Here is an 18,936-nt window from a genome sequence, read left to right on the forward strand (position 1 = left end):
TTTATGTGGTAAATTATTTTTATAAAGAATGACTTTATGATGGACTAGTTGCATAGCAGATTTTAGCAGATGGCTCCTTCTTTCCTGTTTTATGTACTTTGCAACTCTGACATTTCCTGCAGTTTATACTTGCAAACTTTTATTTTCCAAGCATATTACTGACTTTAAATTACCTGGTCTCATTAATGCTGATGTAAACAAGTGAGAGCATGAATAAACACCTTATATTACACCATAGATTTAAAAATTGTACCTTCTTCTGAAGCGTTTCCAGACAAATTTCCAGTTGTTCAATGGAATTTCCACAAAGTTTCTGTTCAACACACCATTGATTTATCCAGCCGTAGCCTTCCACGGATAATCTTTTGGGAATCTATGGATGTTAAACAAAGAACTACTTTAACTCGAATCAATAGGGTTATGGTTTTTTCTCCAGAGATGCTGACTGACCTGCTGAGTTATTCAAGCCCTTTGTGTCTATCTCTTGACCCTCATGCTTTGTTCTAGATCTTTAACATTAGGATCACCAGGTTCATGAGGTTAATGCCCGGGATGGCGGGACTGTCATATGAGGAAAGATTGGAAATCTTGGAAAGATGGGCTTATATTCACTGGAATTTAGAAGAATGATAGGGGATCTTATAGAAATGTATAAAATTATAAAAGGACTGGACAAGCTAGATGCAGGAAAAATGTTCCCAATGTTGGGGGAGTCCAGAACCAGGGGCCAAAGTCTAATAATAAAGAGGAGGCCATTTAAGACTGAGGCGAGAAAAAACGTGCAGCGTAGGTTTACTAGGTTAATTCCCGGAATGGCGGGACTATCATATGTTGAAAGACTGGAGCGACTAGGCTTGTATACATTGGAATTTAGAAGGATGAGAGGAGATCTTATCGAAACGTATAAGATTATTAAGGGGTTGGACACGTTAGAGGCAGGAAACATGTTCCCAATGTTGGGGGAGTCCAGAAGAAGGGGCCACAGTTTAAGAATAAGGGGTAGGCCATTTAGAACTGAGATGAGGAAAAACTTTTTCAGTCAGAGAGTTGTGAATCTGTGGAATTCTCTGCCTCAGAAGGCAGTGGAGGCCAATTCTCTGAATGCATTCAAGAGAGAGCTGGATAGAGCTCTTTAGGATAGCGGAGTCAGGGGGTATGGGGAGAAGGCAGGAACGGGGTACTGATTGAGAATGATCAGCCATGATCACATTGAATGGTGGTGCTGGCTCGAAGGGCCGAATGGCCTCCTCCTGCACCTATTGTCTATTGTCACCCAGAGAGTTGTGAATTTGTGGAATTCTCTGCCACAGAAGGCAGTGGAGGCCAATTCACTGGATAAATTTAAAAGAGAGTTAGATAGAGCTCTAGGGGCTAACGGAATCAAGGGATACGGGGAGAAGGCAGGCACGGGTTACTGATTGTGGATGATCAGCCATGATCACAATGAATGGTTGTGCTGGCTCGAAGGGCCAAATGGCCTCCTCCTGCACCTATTTTCTATGTTTTTATCCAGAAAAGTACTTCTAATATTGAACCATAGAGGGCATCACTCTACACTTTTCACGTTTGAAAAAGCAATCATTCACTATCATTGTACGCTTCCTGTTCCTTGGTAAATACTGTGCTCTCTTCAATATTTTAATCCCGAGGCCTACTTCTGCTAACAAGTTTATGATTTCATTCTTCAAATGGCTTATGGAATTTCGTCTATTTCATCTTTTCAACATTCAATCCATTTCGAAGAACTTAATCAATTTAGCTGATCACAATTTGATTAATATATCAAATGCAGTCTTTAATTTATTTGCACAAACATTTTCCTGCCCCTACCAAATCCCTTGCACGAGGCCAATCCCAGTTAATATAAGGATTTAAATCCCTCACAACTTTGCTCTTGCACATTTCTGTGATTTGCTTACATATCTGTTCCTCTAATTTCACTGACTATTGGGTAGCCTGTGGTATTACCCCAGCAAACTAACTGCTCTTATTCCCAAGTTCTACCCATATGGTCTCGTAGGGTGCATTTTCCAGGGTACCCGCTCCAAGTGCTGGCTCTGGAGAGGGTCCAGAGAAGGTTTACAAGAATGATTCCAGCAATGAATGGATTAGCATAATGATGAGCGTTTGACAATATTGGGCCTGTACTCGTTGAAGTTTACAAGGTTGAGGGGGGACCTCATTGAAACATACAGAATAATGAAAGGCATAGTGGATGTGGAAAGGATGTTTCCACTGGTGGGAGAGTCTAGGACCAGAGTTCAAACCCTCAGAATTAAAGGGTGCTCTTTTAGCAAGGAGGTGAGGAGAAACTGATTTTCTCAGAGGGTAGTTAATCTGTGGAACTCATTGCCACAGAAGGCTGTGGAGGCCAAGTCAGTGAATATTTTTAAGGCAGAAATAGGCAAATTCTTGATTAGAATGGGTGTCAAGGGTTATGGGGAGAAGGCAGGAAATTGGGATTAGGAAGCAGAGATCAGCCATGATTGAATGGTGGAATAGACTCGATGGGCCGAATGGCCTAATTCTACGCATATAACTTGTGAACTTGTGTAGTACTACCGCGATGTTCTCAATTGTCTATGCATATCAGCTAGAAGAACTGCACAATTGTGGATGGTACGACTGGGTTAATATCATGACGCTTTACTTTGACAATCTCAGACTCTGTACAAATGTTGTAATATTACTTTCTAGTAGATTCACCGTATCTGATGATAAAGTAAAGTTGAATAGTATCCTTGGTGGGCTAATTTGATCTGTGGACAGAATGTAATTAGATTCATTCTATTGCAAATGTATCTATGTCTTAAAAATGAGGAATCTCGCCCCCTAAATTCCAAGAAAGTAAGAGAAGAGCGGTGTCAAATGGGGAATGGCCTTCTTGGAGTTGAACACACAAACAGAGCTGTTTCACTCCTGGGCTCAAGCTTGCCTACAGGTATCCAAACTGAAACACACAGTCTGGTGAGCTTTAGAATATTGCATAAACAATGCAGAAAACCAAGTTAATCAATTACTGAATTACCTGTGAAGCTTCCTCGGTCATTATCCAAGAAGGGAGTTGCTTGCCTTTCTCCAATGCCTGACATACAATCTTCCGTAACTGATGATAATTATCTTTCTTCAAACTTATAGCCTTTTCAACCTTAAGGGGAGAAAAAGCAAGCAGTGTTTTCAAGTATATTTAAAAGAACTTCAAATAAAGATGACTGTAATCTTAAACTAAATTAATCTTAAAGCAACCATTTTCCTGCATGAAGTCATAAGGTCATAAGTGATAGGAGCAGAATTAGGCCATTCGGCCATCAAGTCTACTCCGCCATTCATCATGGCTGATCTATCTCTCCCTCCACCCCATTTTCCTGCTCACCATAACCCCTGGCACTCGTACTACTCAAGAATCTATCTATCTCTGCTTTAAAAATATCCATTGATGACCACAGCTTTCTGTGGCAAAGAATTCTACAGATTCACCACCCTCTGACTAAATAAATTCCTCTCATTTTCCTAAAGGAATGTCCTTTAATTCTGAGGTTATGACCTCTAGTCCTAGATTCGCCCACTAGTGGAAACATCCTCTCCACATCCACTCTATCCAAGCCTTTCATTGTTCGGCACGTTTCAATGAGGTCCCCCCTCATTCTTCTAAACTCCAGTGAGTACAGGCCCACAGGGCCGTTTTTACAGCATTATGGGCTCCCGGGCAAAGCAGTGTACTGGGGCCCCTACCGTTACTCTCCCCCACCCCCCTTTCCCTACCAGCCCCCCCCCTGTCGTGCCGGCGAAAAGCACTTACCAAAAAGCACTTAACGATGGACTTAGGGTGCTACATTGTTGCGAAAAGCACTTACAGATCGCTGTGAGAAGCACTTAGTGACCGAAAATGTTGCGAAAAAAGCACTTAATGAACCTACATTTTTAAAGTAGTATTTATTTATTGCAAGTCACTTAACATACACAGATCTGCATGGGGCCCCTATGCTCGTGGGCCCCCGGGCAAGTGCCCATCAGGCCCATGCGTTAAGACGGCCCTGCAGGCCCAGTGCCGTCAAATGCTCATAAGTTAACCCACTCACAGCGAGACTAAGCGCAGTTCGGCGATCGTTTCGCTGAACACCTCCGCTCAGTCCACCAAAACCTACCCGATCTTCTGGTTGCTAAACACTTTAACAACCCGTCCCATTCCCACACTGACCTTTCTGTCCTGGGCCTCCTCCATTGTCAGAATGAGCCCAGCGCAAATTGGAGGAACGCCTTATATTTCGCTTGGGTAGTTTACCCCCCAGCAGTATGAGCATTGACGTCTCTAACTTCAAGTGACCCATGCTTTCCCTCTCTCTCCATCCCTCCCCCTTCCCAGTTCTCCGACCCGTCCTACTGTCTCCAATTACAGTTTATCTCTGTTTGCTTTGTTGTTACCTTCTCCCAGCTAACAATGATCTACTCTACATTTTCCTTGCTCTCAATTCCCTTTGTCCTGTTTTCACACTTTACACTTCCTTATGCATGTATCTCTCTCTACCCTGACATCAGTCTAATGAAGTGTCTCGACCCGAAACGTCACCCAATCCTTCTCTCCAGAGATGCTGCCTGTCCCGCTAAGTTACTCCAGCATTTTGTGTCTATCTTCATTCTTATAAACCTCTTCTGAAACCTCTCCAGGGCCAGCACATCATTCCTCAGATATACTGTCCAAAATTGGTCTCAATACTCCAAATGGAGCCTGACCAGCGCCTTATAGAACCTCAGCTCAAAGGTTCCAGTTGAATACAGCAAACCCTCCCCATAAGTACCACACGGAGGGAGGGATGGCATCCGTTATTGCCAATTTTCCACTATAACTGAATAAGGGGGTTAATATATACAGCACTATTGTTAAAATAGTAAATAAACATACACTACACAATAAACAGTAAAGGACAAAAAATACACAATACCTTGCGACTTCACAATGGTGCAGCGGTAGAGTTGCTACCTTGCAGCGCTAGAGAACAGAGTCCGATCCTGACCTCGGGTGCTCTTTGCAGCAGCATGGGTTTCCTGCAGGTGCTCCAGTGCACAGGTTCATTCCTACACGATGTGAAAGTTGTCTCCAGTGTGTGGGATGGAGCTGCTGTGCGGGGGAGGTTGGGGTCAGGCCCGGAGCTCTGGTGCTGACGGGTGGGGGCTCTGCCAGCAGGTCACAGAGGCCAGTGGGCTTGCTGGACGCCAGCAGGTCTTTGCAGTGGGGGAAAACCCACGCTGTCACAATGACTTTGTCTTTGCAAAGTGGGAGAAAAGAGAACCACTGTGATGGTTCTATCCTACACATTGTCCCTAATGTGTAGGATAGAAGTGGTATATGGGTGATCGCTGGTCAGAACGGACTCGGTGTTTCCATGCTGTATCTTTACACTAAACTAAGCTAAAAAGGTTCAAAAACAATATTTGCTCCATCGTGGTCATTCCGTGAAACAATGAACTCCATCTACAACAGATTCAGTCCGCTAAAACCGAAATCTACAAAGAGGTCTGTTGAAACGAGGGTTTACTGTAATTCTGTTTTCCCCAGTGACAGATTTCCTTAAAGCAACCTGCAATGCTGGGAAATAAATTTCCTGTGAAGCTTCCTGACTTTTGAATAGTATCTGCTGAATAACAGGACACGTACGCATAGGCCCAGGTGTAGGCACCATGAAAAGAGTAGCAGGACGACAACATTAAAGTGAAATCCATCAGAAAGCAACATTAACGTTGGTATGACCAGAAGTAGGCTTCATAAACATCAAGAAATTTGAATTTGAAATTTGTAGAGCGATCACTGAAGTCCGCAACATGCTCTGAAGCACAGATCATTTATTAGTTGAATAAATTTAGGACAACATCTATCATCTTACCTCCATTTTGGTCGAATTTTGTTCAATTTCATTATGTAAAACATGGTCACTTCTTAAACCATTGCCTGAATCTGCCAAAGATCAGAGAAGATATCTTTTGTCATTGTATTATTGATAATCTTTTCAAGTTTATCACTAAACTTTGAGTGGGAAATCACAATTGACAAATCAAATGTATAGAGAATACCAAATAACAAGACCATTCAGTCCATTCGCCACAATGTAGTGCACTGAAATCATGTTCCAGTATTCAGTTTGTATCCACCTGGATCAGCCAAAGTTCAATAACCCACCAATTAACATATTTATTTTATTTATTTTTCAATAGAAATGCACATAAACAGGGGTGGTTGGGCAAGGGTGATCCAAGCCTCTGTTACCTTGTGTTGATATATTTTCAAATGGGTTTAAGACAAAAAGAAGATAATCAAAATTTCTTTATTGCAGGAGGTAATTTACCAGTCATATCCATACCAACCTTAAGGATCACCCCAGCTTGTGCAACTTCTCCCCGTAGCCTTGCAATTTCTTTCCTTTCAGATACTTGTGCAGTAACTTGGTTGCCACAAATGAAGTTATTCCACTGCACACCTACCACTTCACGATTTTAAATTCACAAATCAGAATCCCAACAAAACCACTTTTGCTCCAAGGCCAACTCCAACTTCTCTCAATCCACCAACTAAAATCCTCATCCCTGGAATCAATCTAGTGAATGTGCACCTTGTCTGAGGCCTGCAAATTTCTCCCACAGCATGGTACACAGAACCGGGCAGAACACTCCAGTTGTGGCTGAAACTGTTTGACTTAAATTATAAAATCAGAAAAAGTAAGAAACACTCAGGTCAGGCAGCACCTGTGGAAGGACAAATATTATTAACATTTCAGTTAGAAACATATGAACTAGGTGCAGGAGGAGGCCATTCAACCCTTCGGGCCAGTGCCGCCATTCAATATGATCATGGCTGATCATCCAAAATCATTACCCCATTCCTACTTTTTTCCCATATCCCTTGATTCCGTTAGCCCTATGAGCTAAACCTAACTCTCTCTAAACATCCAGTGAATTGGCCTCCACTGCCTTCTGTTCTGGCGAAGTCATCAACCCTCTCCAAAGGCATACAGGTTTGGAGGTTAATTGGCTTCAATAAGTTGTAAAATTTTCCCTCGTGTCTGTAGGTTAGTGTACGGGTTGATTGTTGGTCAGCATGGATCGGTAGGCCAAAGGGCCTGTTTCCGCGCTGTATCTCCAAAGTTTAAAGTCTGAAACTTTAACTCTGTTCCTCCTTTCTCAGATACAGTGCCCTCCATAATATTTGGGACAAAGACCCATCATTTATTTATTTGTCTCTGTACTCCACAATTTGAGATTTGTAATAGAAAAAAATCACAAGTGCACATTGTCAGATTTTATTAAAGGCCATTTTTATACATTTTGGTTTCACCATGTAGAAATTAGAACTATGTTTATACACAGTCCCCCCATTTCAGGGCACCATAATGTTTGGGACACATGGCTTCACAGGCGTTTGTAAATGCTCAGGTGTGTTTCATTGCCTCCATAACGCAGGTATAAGAGAGCTCTCAGCACCTAGTCTTTCCTCCAGTCTTTCCATCACCCTTGGAAACTTTTATTGCTATTTATCAACATGAGGACCAAAGTTGTGCCAATGAAAGTCAAAGAAGCTATTATGAGACTGAGAAACACGAATAAAACTGTTAAAGACATCAGCCAAACCGTAGGCTTACCAAAATCAACTGTATGGAACATCATTGAGAAGAGAGCACTGGTGAGCTTACTAATCGCAAAAGGACAGGCAGGCCAAGGAAGACCTCCGCAGCTGATGACTGAAGAATTCTCTCTATAATAAAGCAAAATTCTGAAACACCTGTCCGACAGATCAGAAACACTCTTCAGGAGTCAGGTGTGGATTTGTCAATGACCACTGTTCGCAGAAGACTTCATTACAGCCATACTAAGTAAACAGCAACAAGACACACAGCCACATAAAATAACATTTAACATAAAGATCCACCATAGCGGATTCCACATTCCTCACTGTGATGGAAGGTAATAAAGTTCAATCTGCTTCCTCTTTGTTCACCCACAGTTGGGGCTGTTGAGCCATCCGCAATCGCCGCTACCGACAGTCTGATGTCCGAAGCCCTCACGTCGGGATGATCGAAACTCCGGCGTCAGGATGGTTGAACCTCTCTCCGCGGCATGGAGCTCCCGAATTGGCCTCTTCTTACCAGAGACTTCATGTTGTTAAAGTCCCCAGGCCCCGCGGTTGGAGCTCTTCACAGTCAATCCTCGGCAAAGGATCACAGCTCCACGATGTTAATGTCCGTGCAGCGCCCACGGGCTGAAACGCCAGGAAAGGCCACACCACTCCACGATGTTAGGCCGCTGTGGGGACGGAGATACGACACGGAGAAAAATCGCATCTCCGTCGAGGTAAGAGATTGAAAAAAGGTTTCCCCCAATTCCCACCCCCCCCCCACATAAAACAAACCAAGAAACACTAAAACATATTTTAACACATACTAAAAATAATAATAAAACAGTAGAAAGGACAGACAGACTGTTGGCGAGGCAGCCAGTGCAAGAGATGGATTGACATGGATAGAGAATTGGTTGGCAGACAGGAAACAAAGAGGAGGAATAAACAGGTCCCTGTCAGAATGGCAGGTAGTGGCGAGTGGAGTGCCGCATGGCTCAGTGCTGGGGCCGCAACTATTTACAATATATATTAATGATTTAGATGAAGGGATTAAAAGTAACATTAGCAAATTTGCAGATGACACAAAGTTGGGTGGCAGTGTGAACTGCGAAGAGGATGCTAGGAGATTGCAGGGTGACTAGGACAGATTGAATGGGCAGATGCATGGCAGATGCAGTACAATGTAAATAAATGTGAGGTTATCCACTTTGGCGGCAAGAACAAGGAGACAGATTATTATCTCAATGGTGTCAGGTTAGGAAAAAGGGAAGTGCAACGAGACCTGGGTGTCTTTGTACACCAGTCACTGAAAGTAAACATGCAGGTACAGCAGGCAGTGAAGGAAACTAATGGCATGTTGGCCTTCATAACGAGAGGATTTGAGTATAGGAGTAAAGAGGTCCTTCCGCAGTTGTACAGGACCCAGGTGGGACCACATCTGGAGTATTGTGTGCAGTTTAGGTCTCCTAATTTGAGGAAGGACATCCTTGCTATTGAGGCAGTGCAGCGTAGGTTCACGAGATTAATCCCCGGGATGGCGGGACTGTCATATGATCAAAGAATAGAACGACTGGACTTGTATTCACTGGAATTTAGAAGGATGAGAGGGGATCTTATAGAAACATATAAAATTATAAAAGGACTGGACAAGCTAGATGCACGAAAAATGTTCCCAATGTTGGGGGAGTCCAGAACCAGGGGCCACAGTCTAAGAATAAAGGGGAGGCCATTTAAAGCTAAAATGAGAAAAAAAACTTTTTCACCCAGAGTTGTGAATTTGTGAAATTCTATGCTACAGAAGGCAGTGGAGGCCAATTCATTGGATGAATTCAAGAGAGAGTTAGATAGAGCTCTACGGGCTAGCGAAATCAAGGGATATGGGGAGAAGGCAGGCACAGGTTGCTGATTCTGGATGATCAGCCATGATCACAAAGAATGGTTGTGCTGGCTCGAAGGGCCAAATGGTCTCCTCCTGTATCAATTTTCTATGTTTTTAAGACAATGATTCCAATTATACTGCTAAAGCAACAAAGGAGTTTTTCAAAGCTAAAAAATGATCAATTCTTGAGTGGCCAAGTCAATCACCTGAAGAGAAAAGTGAAGGGGACTAGCCCCCAAAACAAGCATAAGCTAAAGATGGCTGCAATGCAGGCCTGGCAGAGCATCACCAGAGAAGACGCCCAGCAACTGGTGATGTCCATGAATCGCAGACTTCAAGCAGTTATTGCATGCAAAGGATATGCAACAAAATACTAAACATGACTACTTTCATTTACATGACATTGCTGTGTCCCAAACATTATGGTGCCCTGAAATGGGGGGGACTGTGTATAAACACTGCCGTAATTTCTACATGGTGAAACCAAAATGTATAAAAATGGCCATTATTAAAATCTGACAATGTGCACTTTAACCACATGTAATTTTTTTCTATTACAAACCTCAAATTGTGGAGTACAGAGGCAAATAAATAAATGATGGGTCTTTGTCCCAAACATTATGGAGGGCACTGTACTGCCCGAGCATATATTGCACTTTAAGTTTATTTCAGATTTCAAGCATCTGCGGCTTTTTAAATTCCAGCACTTTACTTCCTTGCATGTAGAACTAGTACGCCTACTGCAGTTACCCCCGGGTGTTGTTAGACCTTCGCTCTTTAGTGTTCGTGAGTAACTTTCAAATATTAACATGCTGCAGCTACAGACTGAAATAATATTTGAAATAAACATCCAATATGCATACACTAAGAGTACCTGAATTTCTCAGATGCCATTCCTTAAAGTCCTCCACCCCACAGTATAGGTCTTCTTCCTCAGTACTAGGTAAATACACAAGGCATAACAATCAATACTAGAAAATACAAAGGACAAAATAATGTAGCAGCTCATAATATGGATCATAAATGCACCATTTCATTTGCATTTTGTATTTACTCTCCCCTTTATAATTTGATTTAAATTTGTTCATGCACAGCAACCCATTCCAGCCTTTAGAAAACATGCAACATCATGGAATATTGAAATGAAATTAAACTCAGATGTAAACTCAGACAGTTCAGGACTATCTGTATGGAAAATGCCCCATTATCTTTTTACAGTTTACAGTAGACATGTACAACCTCTCAATAATTTAATTTAGATTAAGTTAAGAATTTCAGATGAAAGCTGCCCAATTGTTGTATCCTCCACCAATTCACACATTTTTTTGTCTTTTGCTAGAATGGAAAATAATTTGCACACTGGCACAAATTGCATTATGGATGGTGTAACTACAGGCATGATTGAGATAAGCACCTCGGATATTAATGAGGGAATAGAATGACTGAGGCAGAATATACAAATCTAGCAAGTCGAGGGATGTGTCGATCTTGATGGAGCTGGGTATGTGCAATCCTGTTGGTCCTGGCCCACAAAGACATATGGCTGGGAAGCCAGCAGGTCTGTTTCATTGATTTGGCAAATTTTCTGACACCATTTAATTTCAACAATTACAATAATCCTAGCATCTCCACCGGAACCAGGAATGCCGATGTTAGCGTGAAACCATGCAGCACGCATGTGTATCCTAAATTAGTATCACATTTAGAAGGGCTCAACATCCAAGGACGTACATGCCACTGGAGATAAATGGGTCTACTGTGGATAGGGTGAACAGTTTTAAATACTTGGGAGTCCACATCAAAGAGGATCTGACATGGGCTACGCACATTGCCACACTGGTGGGTAAGGCAAAGCAGCGCCGTTACCACCTTAGACAGCTGAGGAAATTCAGAGTGTCTCTGAGGATCCTTCATTGCTTCTACTCTGGGGCTGGAGAGAGTATCCTGTCCAGCAACATTAGTCTGGTTTGGGAACAGCTCGGCCCAGGACAGGAAGGCCCTGCAGAGAGTAGTGCGTTCGGCAGAACGCACCATGGGAACTACACTCGCCCCCCTGCAGGACCTATACATCAGGAGATGTAGATCGAGAGCAAGCAAGATTATGAGGGACCCCTGCCACCCCAGCAACGGACTGTTCCAGCTGCTACGGTCAGGCAAGCGCCTCCACTGTCACGCTGTGAAAACGGAGAGGATGAGACGGAGTTTCTTCCCACAGGCCACCAGGACTATTAACTTTTATAACTCCAGGGACTAAATTTTGTCTTCTCTGTATTAACTTTTATTTATATGCTGCAACTGTAATTCTTTTTTGTGCACAATCCGCAGGCATTGCCACTTTCATTTCACTGCACATCGTGTATGTGCATGTGACAAATAAACTTGACTTGACTTGATTCTGCGTATTTCACTTAATCGATCTCAACCACACACCTCAGCCCAGAGCACAACCACAACTTTCTGCCCCCTACTTCAATCAGTCTGAAGAAGGATCCCAATCTAAAATGCCACCTATTCATGTCCTCCAGAGAAGATGTCTGGCCTGCTGAGTTACTCCAGCATTTTGTGTCTTTTTTAAACCAGCCTCTGCATTCCTTTGTGTCTAAAAATTCCATTCTCTAGGCACAGATTCTCCCCCTCTCCCTGGCAACTGAGTGAACGACTCTTTGCAATCATTATGTCATATCTGCCCACGTATCGTTGTCATGACGAAGGTCGTTTATTTCTACTACTGCCATGCTGCCTTACAGTGCACCTGCATCAACTTGTCTGTTACTGAAACCTCATCTATGCCTCTGTTAGCTTCAGCCATAACAATACAATCCTTACTGGCCTCCTACCTTCCACCCTGTAACAATGAGGCTACCTTCTGTCCCATCTCACACCTTTCACCATTTACCCTCTGCCCATTAACCAATTTTGGTTCCCATTTAAATAAGGTTTCAATTTTAAAATCATCATTAATCTAATAACCTTCCAATATCTGTAATCTTCTCCAGCCTTCTAATCCTCACCTTCAGTTCTGATGCCGATCATTTGTGAACGTAATCAGTCGACCATCAGCAAACATGCCGTTATCTGTCGAAGATCTAAGTTCTAGAATTCTCTTCCTAAACTTCCATGTCTCTCTTTATTCTTCTAAGATCTACATTTAACGCTCTCACTCAGTCAAACTCCCTAGCCACTCCCTCACAAGGTTCAGCCAGATTTTAGTTGCTAACTAGACCAAGTGGACCCGTTGGGCCCAAACCTCTCCTGCATTCGTGCAGCACCCTCTCCCTCTCCACCTCTCCCCTCCTCCCTTCTCTCCCCCTCCTCCCCTCCCCTCCCACCCCACTCCATCCCCCTCAACCCCCCACCTATCTCCTATCTCCCTAGGAGATAATTTAAACTTTAAAATGTGAATAACTTGAAAAATATAACACCAATTTCAATGAAACTTCTCCCATTAGCACCAAAGGGATGACAGTGAGTAAGGTGGGCCTTAAATTGTCGCGCTATCATGTACCGTTTTGGCTGTAGTTCAGGAACAAACAAACAAGAGTTTTAGTATATAGATATCTCTGCAAAGCATCTTAATCAATTTTTATATTAAAGATATGCTACAAATGCAAGTTGTTGTAATTGTGCTGACATCAATTGAGGTAAACATAGCCAGTGGATCCCTTTAACTCTCCAAGACCAAGATTTTCAATGGAATTTGTGCTATTTTCTTATTCTTACAACTAATACATTTTGCTTCACACACATCTTGGAAATAGTTTGTTTGTTATACCCGTCCTTGGTGTTAATCAAACACCAGTGCTACCCGCCACAAAATCGGCATCACCTGCAGATTTTGTATTATATTTCGGGTTACTATGCACTTGCAATGTCATTTCACGTTACCTGGCCAATTGCAATTTGCTGCTCGTATCATCAGTACAGCAACTGTCATTCATGCTAGTGTAGATATCAAGAAAATCCATAGATTTTTGGGCATTCATTGAAGATATATCTTCATTGCTTTTATATTCAACTAAAGTTTCAGGTTTTTCTACTCCTTTAATGTGTTGCAGCAGAGCAACCAAGTCCTTGGACGCGTCCATGTCATTTCCACTTTGTAATATTTTACTGCTGTTTTCAGTCCATGTGCCAATGGTGACTGGTTCCTTTATTTCTGATGTTTCTTCACTTGCACTGAGCTCCCTATTAGATGCGATGTCTTCTTCAGATGTTAATCCATCTTTGGTCAAGAATTCTGTATAAATGTAACTTATAACTAATCCAGTAACTGAAATTACAACAAAATAAAACAGCATAAAATCTGCTACACAAAATACTGCTTCAATTCCACCATAGATCCAGTTCAGAAACTGCACAATGTAGTCCATTTCCAATGTGTATGCAGCTGCAGAGAAAACAAAAACGAAATCAGAAAAAAGCCCCAACTGATTTTAGTGTCAATTCATTAAATTATGCACTGATCACCATAATTAAGGCAATATGGAAATGCACATCATGTAAAGAACTACATAATTTTGTGTTCTATGCACTTTGTGTTCTATGCAAGATTCCAGCATATGCATAGTGTCTCTATAAAAAATGCAAATTGGTCTCACCATTTGGATTAGACAAATCTTTTTCATGGTCGCATTGAAAGAGTTAATGGCTATTGACTTTGCATGATGGGATGCTTGGCCATTGTCTGCAAACCTGTTTGTATGCTTGTGGAGCTTCTATATTGTTATAAGTGAAGGAATGGCAATTGCTCATAAGGATGTGTCTGGTTGCTGAACCGAACTTTAACAGCATCTTCCGGGTGAAGGTACTTGTTGAGATTGTGTGTCCTGCCAACCACTATGTTATTTGGTAGACACAAAATGTTGGAGTAATTCAGTGGGACAGGCAGCATCTCTGGAGAGAAGGAATGGGTGACGTTTTGGGTCGAGACCCTTCTTCTGAAGAAAGGTCTCGACCCGAAACGTTACCCATTCCTTCTCTCCAGAGATGCTGCCTGTCCCGCTAAGTTACTCCAGCATTTTTGTGTCCACCTTCAATTTAAACCAGCATCTGCAGTTCTTTCCTACACACTATGTTATTTGAATTGTACAAAGCAACAATTAACAAATGCAAGTGCAAATAGGATAAGTCACCAAGACTTCATGAATTAGATTAACATGGTTGAAAAATCCGAGGTTCAAAAGACCAAACACTTCTGATCAGTTCTTTAAGGAACTGTTCGAAATGCCCCTGAACGCAGGTGGGTATGAGGGGGAAAAAAACCCAGCCTCTTTAGTCATCCTAAATGTTATCTCATCTCGCTAAGAAGGTAATGCTTATGAATCGAGTCATACAGCACAGAAGCATGATGCCCAATCTAAGCTTATCTCGTTTTTCCTTGTTTGGCCCTTATCCCTCTAAACCTTTTCTAACCATGTACTGTCCAAAGCTTTTTTAAATGCTGTTATAGAGTCATAGAGTGATACAGTGTGGAAACAGGTCCTTCGGCCCAACTCGCCCACACTGGCCAATAATGCCTCAAGTACACTAGTCCCACTTGCCTGCGCTTGGTCCATACCCCTCCAAACCTCTCCTATCCCTGTACCTAACTGTTTCTTAAACGATGGGATAGTCCCAGCCTCAACTATCTCCTCTGGCAGCTTGTTCCATACACCCATCACTCTTTGTGTGAAAAAGTTACCCCTCGGATTCCTATTAATTTTTTTCCCCTTCACCCCGAACCTATGTCCTCGATTCCCCTACTCTAGGCAAAAAACTCTGTGCATCTACCTGATCTATTCCTCTCATGATTTTGTATACCTCTATAAGATCTCCCCTCATTCTCCTGTGCTCCATGGAATAGAGACCCAGCCTACGCAACCTCTCCCTGTAGCTCACACCCTCGTCCTGGCAACATCCTCGTAAATCTTTTCTGAACCATTTCAAGCTTGACAAGCTTGTTATAGATCCTGCCTCAGCTACCTCCTCTGGAAGCTTGTTCCATTTACCCACCACCCTTCAAGTGAAAACGTTTCCTACCAGGTTCTGATTAAATCTTGTTTCTCTCGCATTAAACTTATGTCCTCTGGTTCTTGATTCCCTGACTTTGGGTGAAAGACTGTGCTTTCACCCCATCTATCTCCCATCAGCCTCCTGCGCTCCAAGGAATAAAACATTCCACTTTGACTTCCAATTGTTTCCCCTCTCTGTTGAGAATGTTCTGCAGCTACTTCAAGACATCCTGGATCCTGGCCCCAGGGAGGCAACTCATCATCCTGGAGTCTTGTTGCCGCCACAGAACCGCCTGTCTACCCCCCTAACGCCTGGCTTCCCGATGTGCATTGGAGCCAGTGCCACAGACCTGATGCTGCTGTTGCTCTACTCTGACCGGTTATCCTCACCAACAGAAAACAAAGGGGTATACCCTGTTGGCAAGGGCAATGAGCATAGGGGTCTCTGCACTCTCTGCCTATTCCCTTTCCTGGTGGTGGTCCAACTACTTTCTGCCTGAACTTTAAACATGGCGATGTCATTGTAACTCATAACTATGACATCCTTCTGGATGATCCTGCTGTTGTCAGCCGCTGCTCCAGTTCCATAACAGAGTCTATAAGAAACTGCAGTTGGACACATTGCAAACTGTAAACCTGTAACTGTAACTCCCACTGGTGTTGTCCTCAGGGGCACTGGAAGTCTCCGTTTTCCCATATTCTACAGGAGGAGCATACCACTGCCCTAGCTGTTGGCTCTACGGCACCAAAGGAGACTTAGTGATACAGTATGGAAACAGGCCTTTTGGCCCAACTTGCCCACTCCGGCCAACAATGGTCCAGCTACACTAGTCCACCTGCCCGCATTTGGTCCATATCCATCCAAACCTGTCCTATCCATGTACCTGTCTAACTGTTTCTTAAATGTTGGGATAGTCCCTGCCTCAACGACCTCCTCTGGCAGCTTGTTCCATACACCCACCACCCATTGTGTGAAAAAGTTACCCCTCAGATTCCTATTAAATCTTTTTCCCTTCACCATAAACCTATGTCAAGTCAAGTCAAGTCAATTTTATTTGTATAGCACATTTAAAAACAACCCACGTTGACCAAAGTGCTGTACATCTGTCCTCTGATCATCGACTCACCTACTCTGGGCAAGAGACTCTGCACATCTACCCGATCTATTCCTCATGTATTTTACAATAAGTTCACCCCTCATCCTCCTGCACTCCAAGGAATAGAGTCCCAGCCTACTCAACCTCTCCCAAATGCTCAGACCCTCTATCCCTGGCAACATCCTTCTCTGTACCCTTTCCAGCTTGACAACATATTTCCTATAACATGGGTGCCCAGAACTGAACACGATTCTCTAAATGCGGCCTCACCAACGTCTTGTACAACTGCAACATGACCACCCAACTTCTATACTCAATACTCTGACTGATGAAGGCCAATATGCCAAACGCCTTTTTAAGCATCCTATCTACCTGCGACTCCACCTTCAAGGAACCATGCACCTGCACTCCTACATCCCTCTGCTCAACACTCCCCAGAACCCCACCATTCACTCTGTAGGCCTGCCATGTTAAACTTCCCAAAATGCACCACCTCACATTTCTCTGTATTAAATTCCGTCAACCATTTCTCAGCTCACCTGGCCAATCGATCAAGATCCTGCTGCAATTTTTCACAACCATCTTCACTATCTACAAAACCACCCACTTTTGTATCATCTGCAAACTTGCTAACCTTGCCCTGTATGTTCTCATCCAAATCATTGATATAGATGATTAACAGTAACGGGCCCAGTACTAAAAACCTGAGGCACACCACTCGTCACAGGCCTCCAGTCCGAGAAGCAACCTTCCACCATCACCCTCTGCTTCCTGCCACGAAGCCAATTTTCTATCCATTCAGCTACCTATCCCTCCTTGGATTCCATGCGGTCTAACCTTCCAGAGCAGCCTCCCATGCAGAACCTTGTCGAATGCTTTACTGAAGTCCATATACACATCTACAGCTCTGCCCTCATCGAATGTTTTGGTCAAGTCTTCAAAAAACTCAACCAGATTTGTGAGACATGGCCTCCCACTCATGACTGTCCCTAATCAGCCCTTGTTCATCTAAATGCCTGTGTCTCTTATCCCTCAGAATACTCTCCAGTAACTTTCCAACTACAGATGTTACAGAATGTGGAATCATATTTGCTGAGTAATATTTCCAACTATTAATTTAATGAAACAATCCTACCCAGTGTTTTTTTTAAAATGAAGAAACCTCCTGAAGCCTGTGGGACATACAATATTGTCAAGCACGTACGCTGGCACACAGCTGCCCGGGCAGTTGGGCCTGGCTGTGCTTCCCAACATCACACCTGAGCTGCAGCTCGGCCTCCTCAGAAAGTAAAAGCAAACTGGGCGCCAGGTAGCGACTCGCGCCACAGCTCCGCCTGCAGCCGGGGTCGGTGCTGCGCTGCGCCGCGCTCGTGCAGTGAGCGGGCAGGTCAGGCCAGGCCAGGCGCACGACGTTGCTCGTTACACGGTGCCCGGACCCGCCCCCGCCGCCGTATTTTCAATAGATGAGGCGCATTTGGGGGTCGCTTCCCTGTGGGGGGAGCAGACAGCGTCATTCCCCTGAGCTCGCCCACATTTCCTACCTGTTGCCGGCGGCGCCGCTCCGCTGCGCTGTAGCGGCCAATCGGACTTGGTGAACACCAGAGAGGAACAAGATGGACCAACCGTCGACATCGCGTGCACTGGAGGAGCGAAGTCCGCAACGGAACGGAGCGGCCGCCATTTTAGTAAGCAAACCCGCCTCTCGCAGTGTAATCAGTACCATTAAAATGCAGAAAATATCTCATCAACTCACATTTTCTTTGTTATTGTTATTTTTAAATGTTTCCCCCTGCTTAATTTCTCTGATTTTATTATTTCTTACTGTTTCTTACTGTTTCTTTCTTGTGATTTCCTCTAATTATTTGTTTAGCAACCTTTATCTTTCAATTTCAATCCCTCCCTCTCTCTCTCCCTCTCTCTATACACACGCATATAATCAGTCATGCACACACTTCTCAGTACATAGTTCTTCCTATCATGATCACTGTTCTCTCACATACATTTCATAGGGCCTACCCATTCACATTCGCAATCAGTGACATCAAACTTATTTCCAGAAATCCTAATATTGTGAATAAAAACTATGAACACATGTCAAGATATTTTTTCATTCTTTTCATTCTATATTAGTGTAATAAAATGTAATGCATACATACCTACACTTATACAGAAGTGCTAGCTTTAGACATGAATAATGTACATTATACCATAGTTTAGTTTTTAATTTAACATATAATTGAGGTGGTCGGTGCAATGTAGAGCTCACCCTCACTTTTGTGAAAAATGAGTTATATGCATGAACATGGTCCTTACCCACTACCCTACCACCTGTAAAAAAAATCATATTTAAATTCATCTGATAAGTTG

The 18,936-nt window shown here is 43.2% G+C and overlaps 1 protein-coding gene across 4 annotated transcripts in view; it reads right to left on the reverse strand.

Annotated features, from left to right (window-relative positions):
- LOC144604995 (uncharacterized) overlaps positions 1 to 18,249 on the reverse strand; it is a 33,198-nt gene extending 14,949 nt beyond the window's left edge. The window contains exons 1-6 of one of the 4 annotated variants that reach the window (XM_078419995.1): positions 18,111 to 18,249; positions 13,368 to 13,869; positions 10,357 to 10,421; positions 5,880 to 5,950; positions 3,029 to 3,148; positions 254 to 373 (exon numbers count right to left, since the gene is read on the reverse strand). In XM_078419995.1, coding sequence (XP_078276121.1) covers positions 254 to 373; positions 3,029 to 3,148; positions 5,880 to 5,950; positions 10,357 to 10,421; positions 13,368 to 13,869; positions 18,111 to 18,201 — 969 coding nt within the window. In that variant the 5' untranslated portion in view covers positions 18,202 to 18,249. Of the gene's footprint in view, positions 1 to 253; positions 374 to 3,028; positions 3,149 to 5,879; positions 5,951 to 10,356; positions 10,422 to 13,367; positions 13,870 to 17,704; positions 18,078 to 18,110 lie in introns of those variants that run through there. The other 3 variants (XM_078420014.1, XM_078420024.1, XM_078420005.1) reach the window with 3 other exon arrangements.
- Between the last annotated feature and the right edge of the window lie 687 nt (positions 18,250 to 18,936).

This window comes from Rhinoraja longicauda, chromosome 2 (assembly GCF_053455715.1).
Source record: "Rhinoraja longicauda isolate Sanriku21f chromosome 2, sRhiLon1.1, whole genome shotgun sequence".
Classification (NCBI taxonomy): domain Eukaryota; kingdom Metazoa; phylum Chordata; class Chondrichthyes; order Rajiformes; family Arhynchobatidae; genus Rhinoraja; species Rhinoraja longicauda.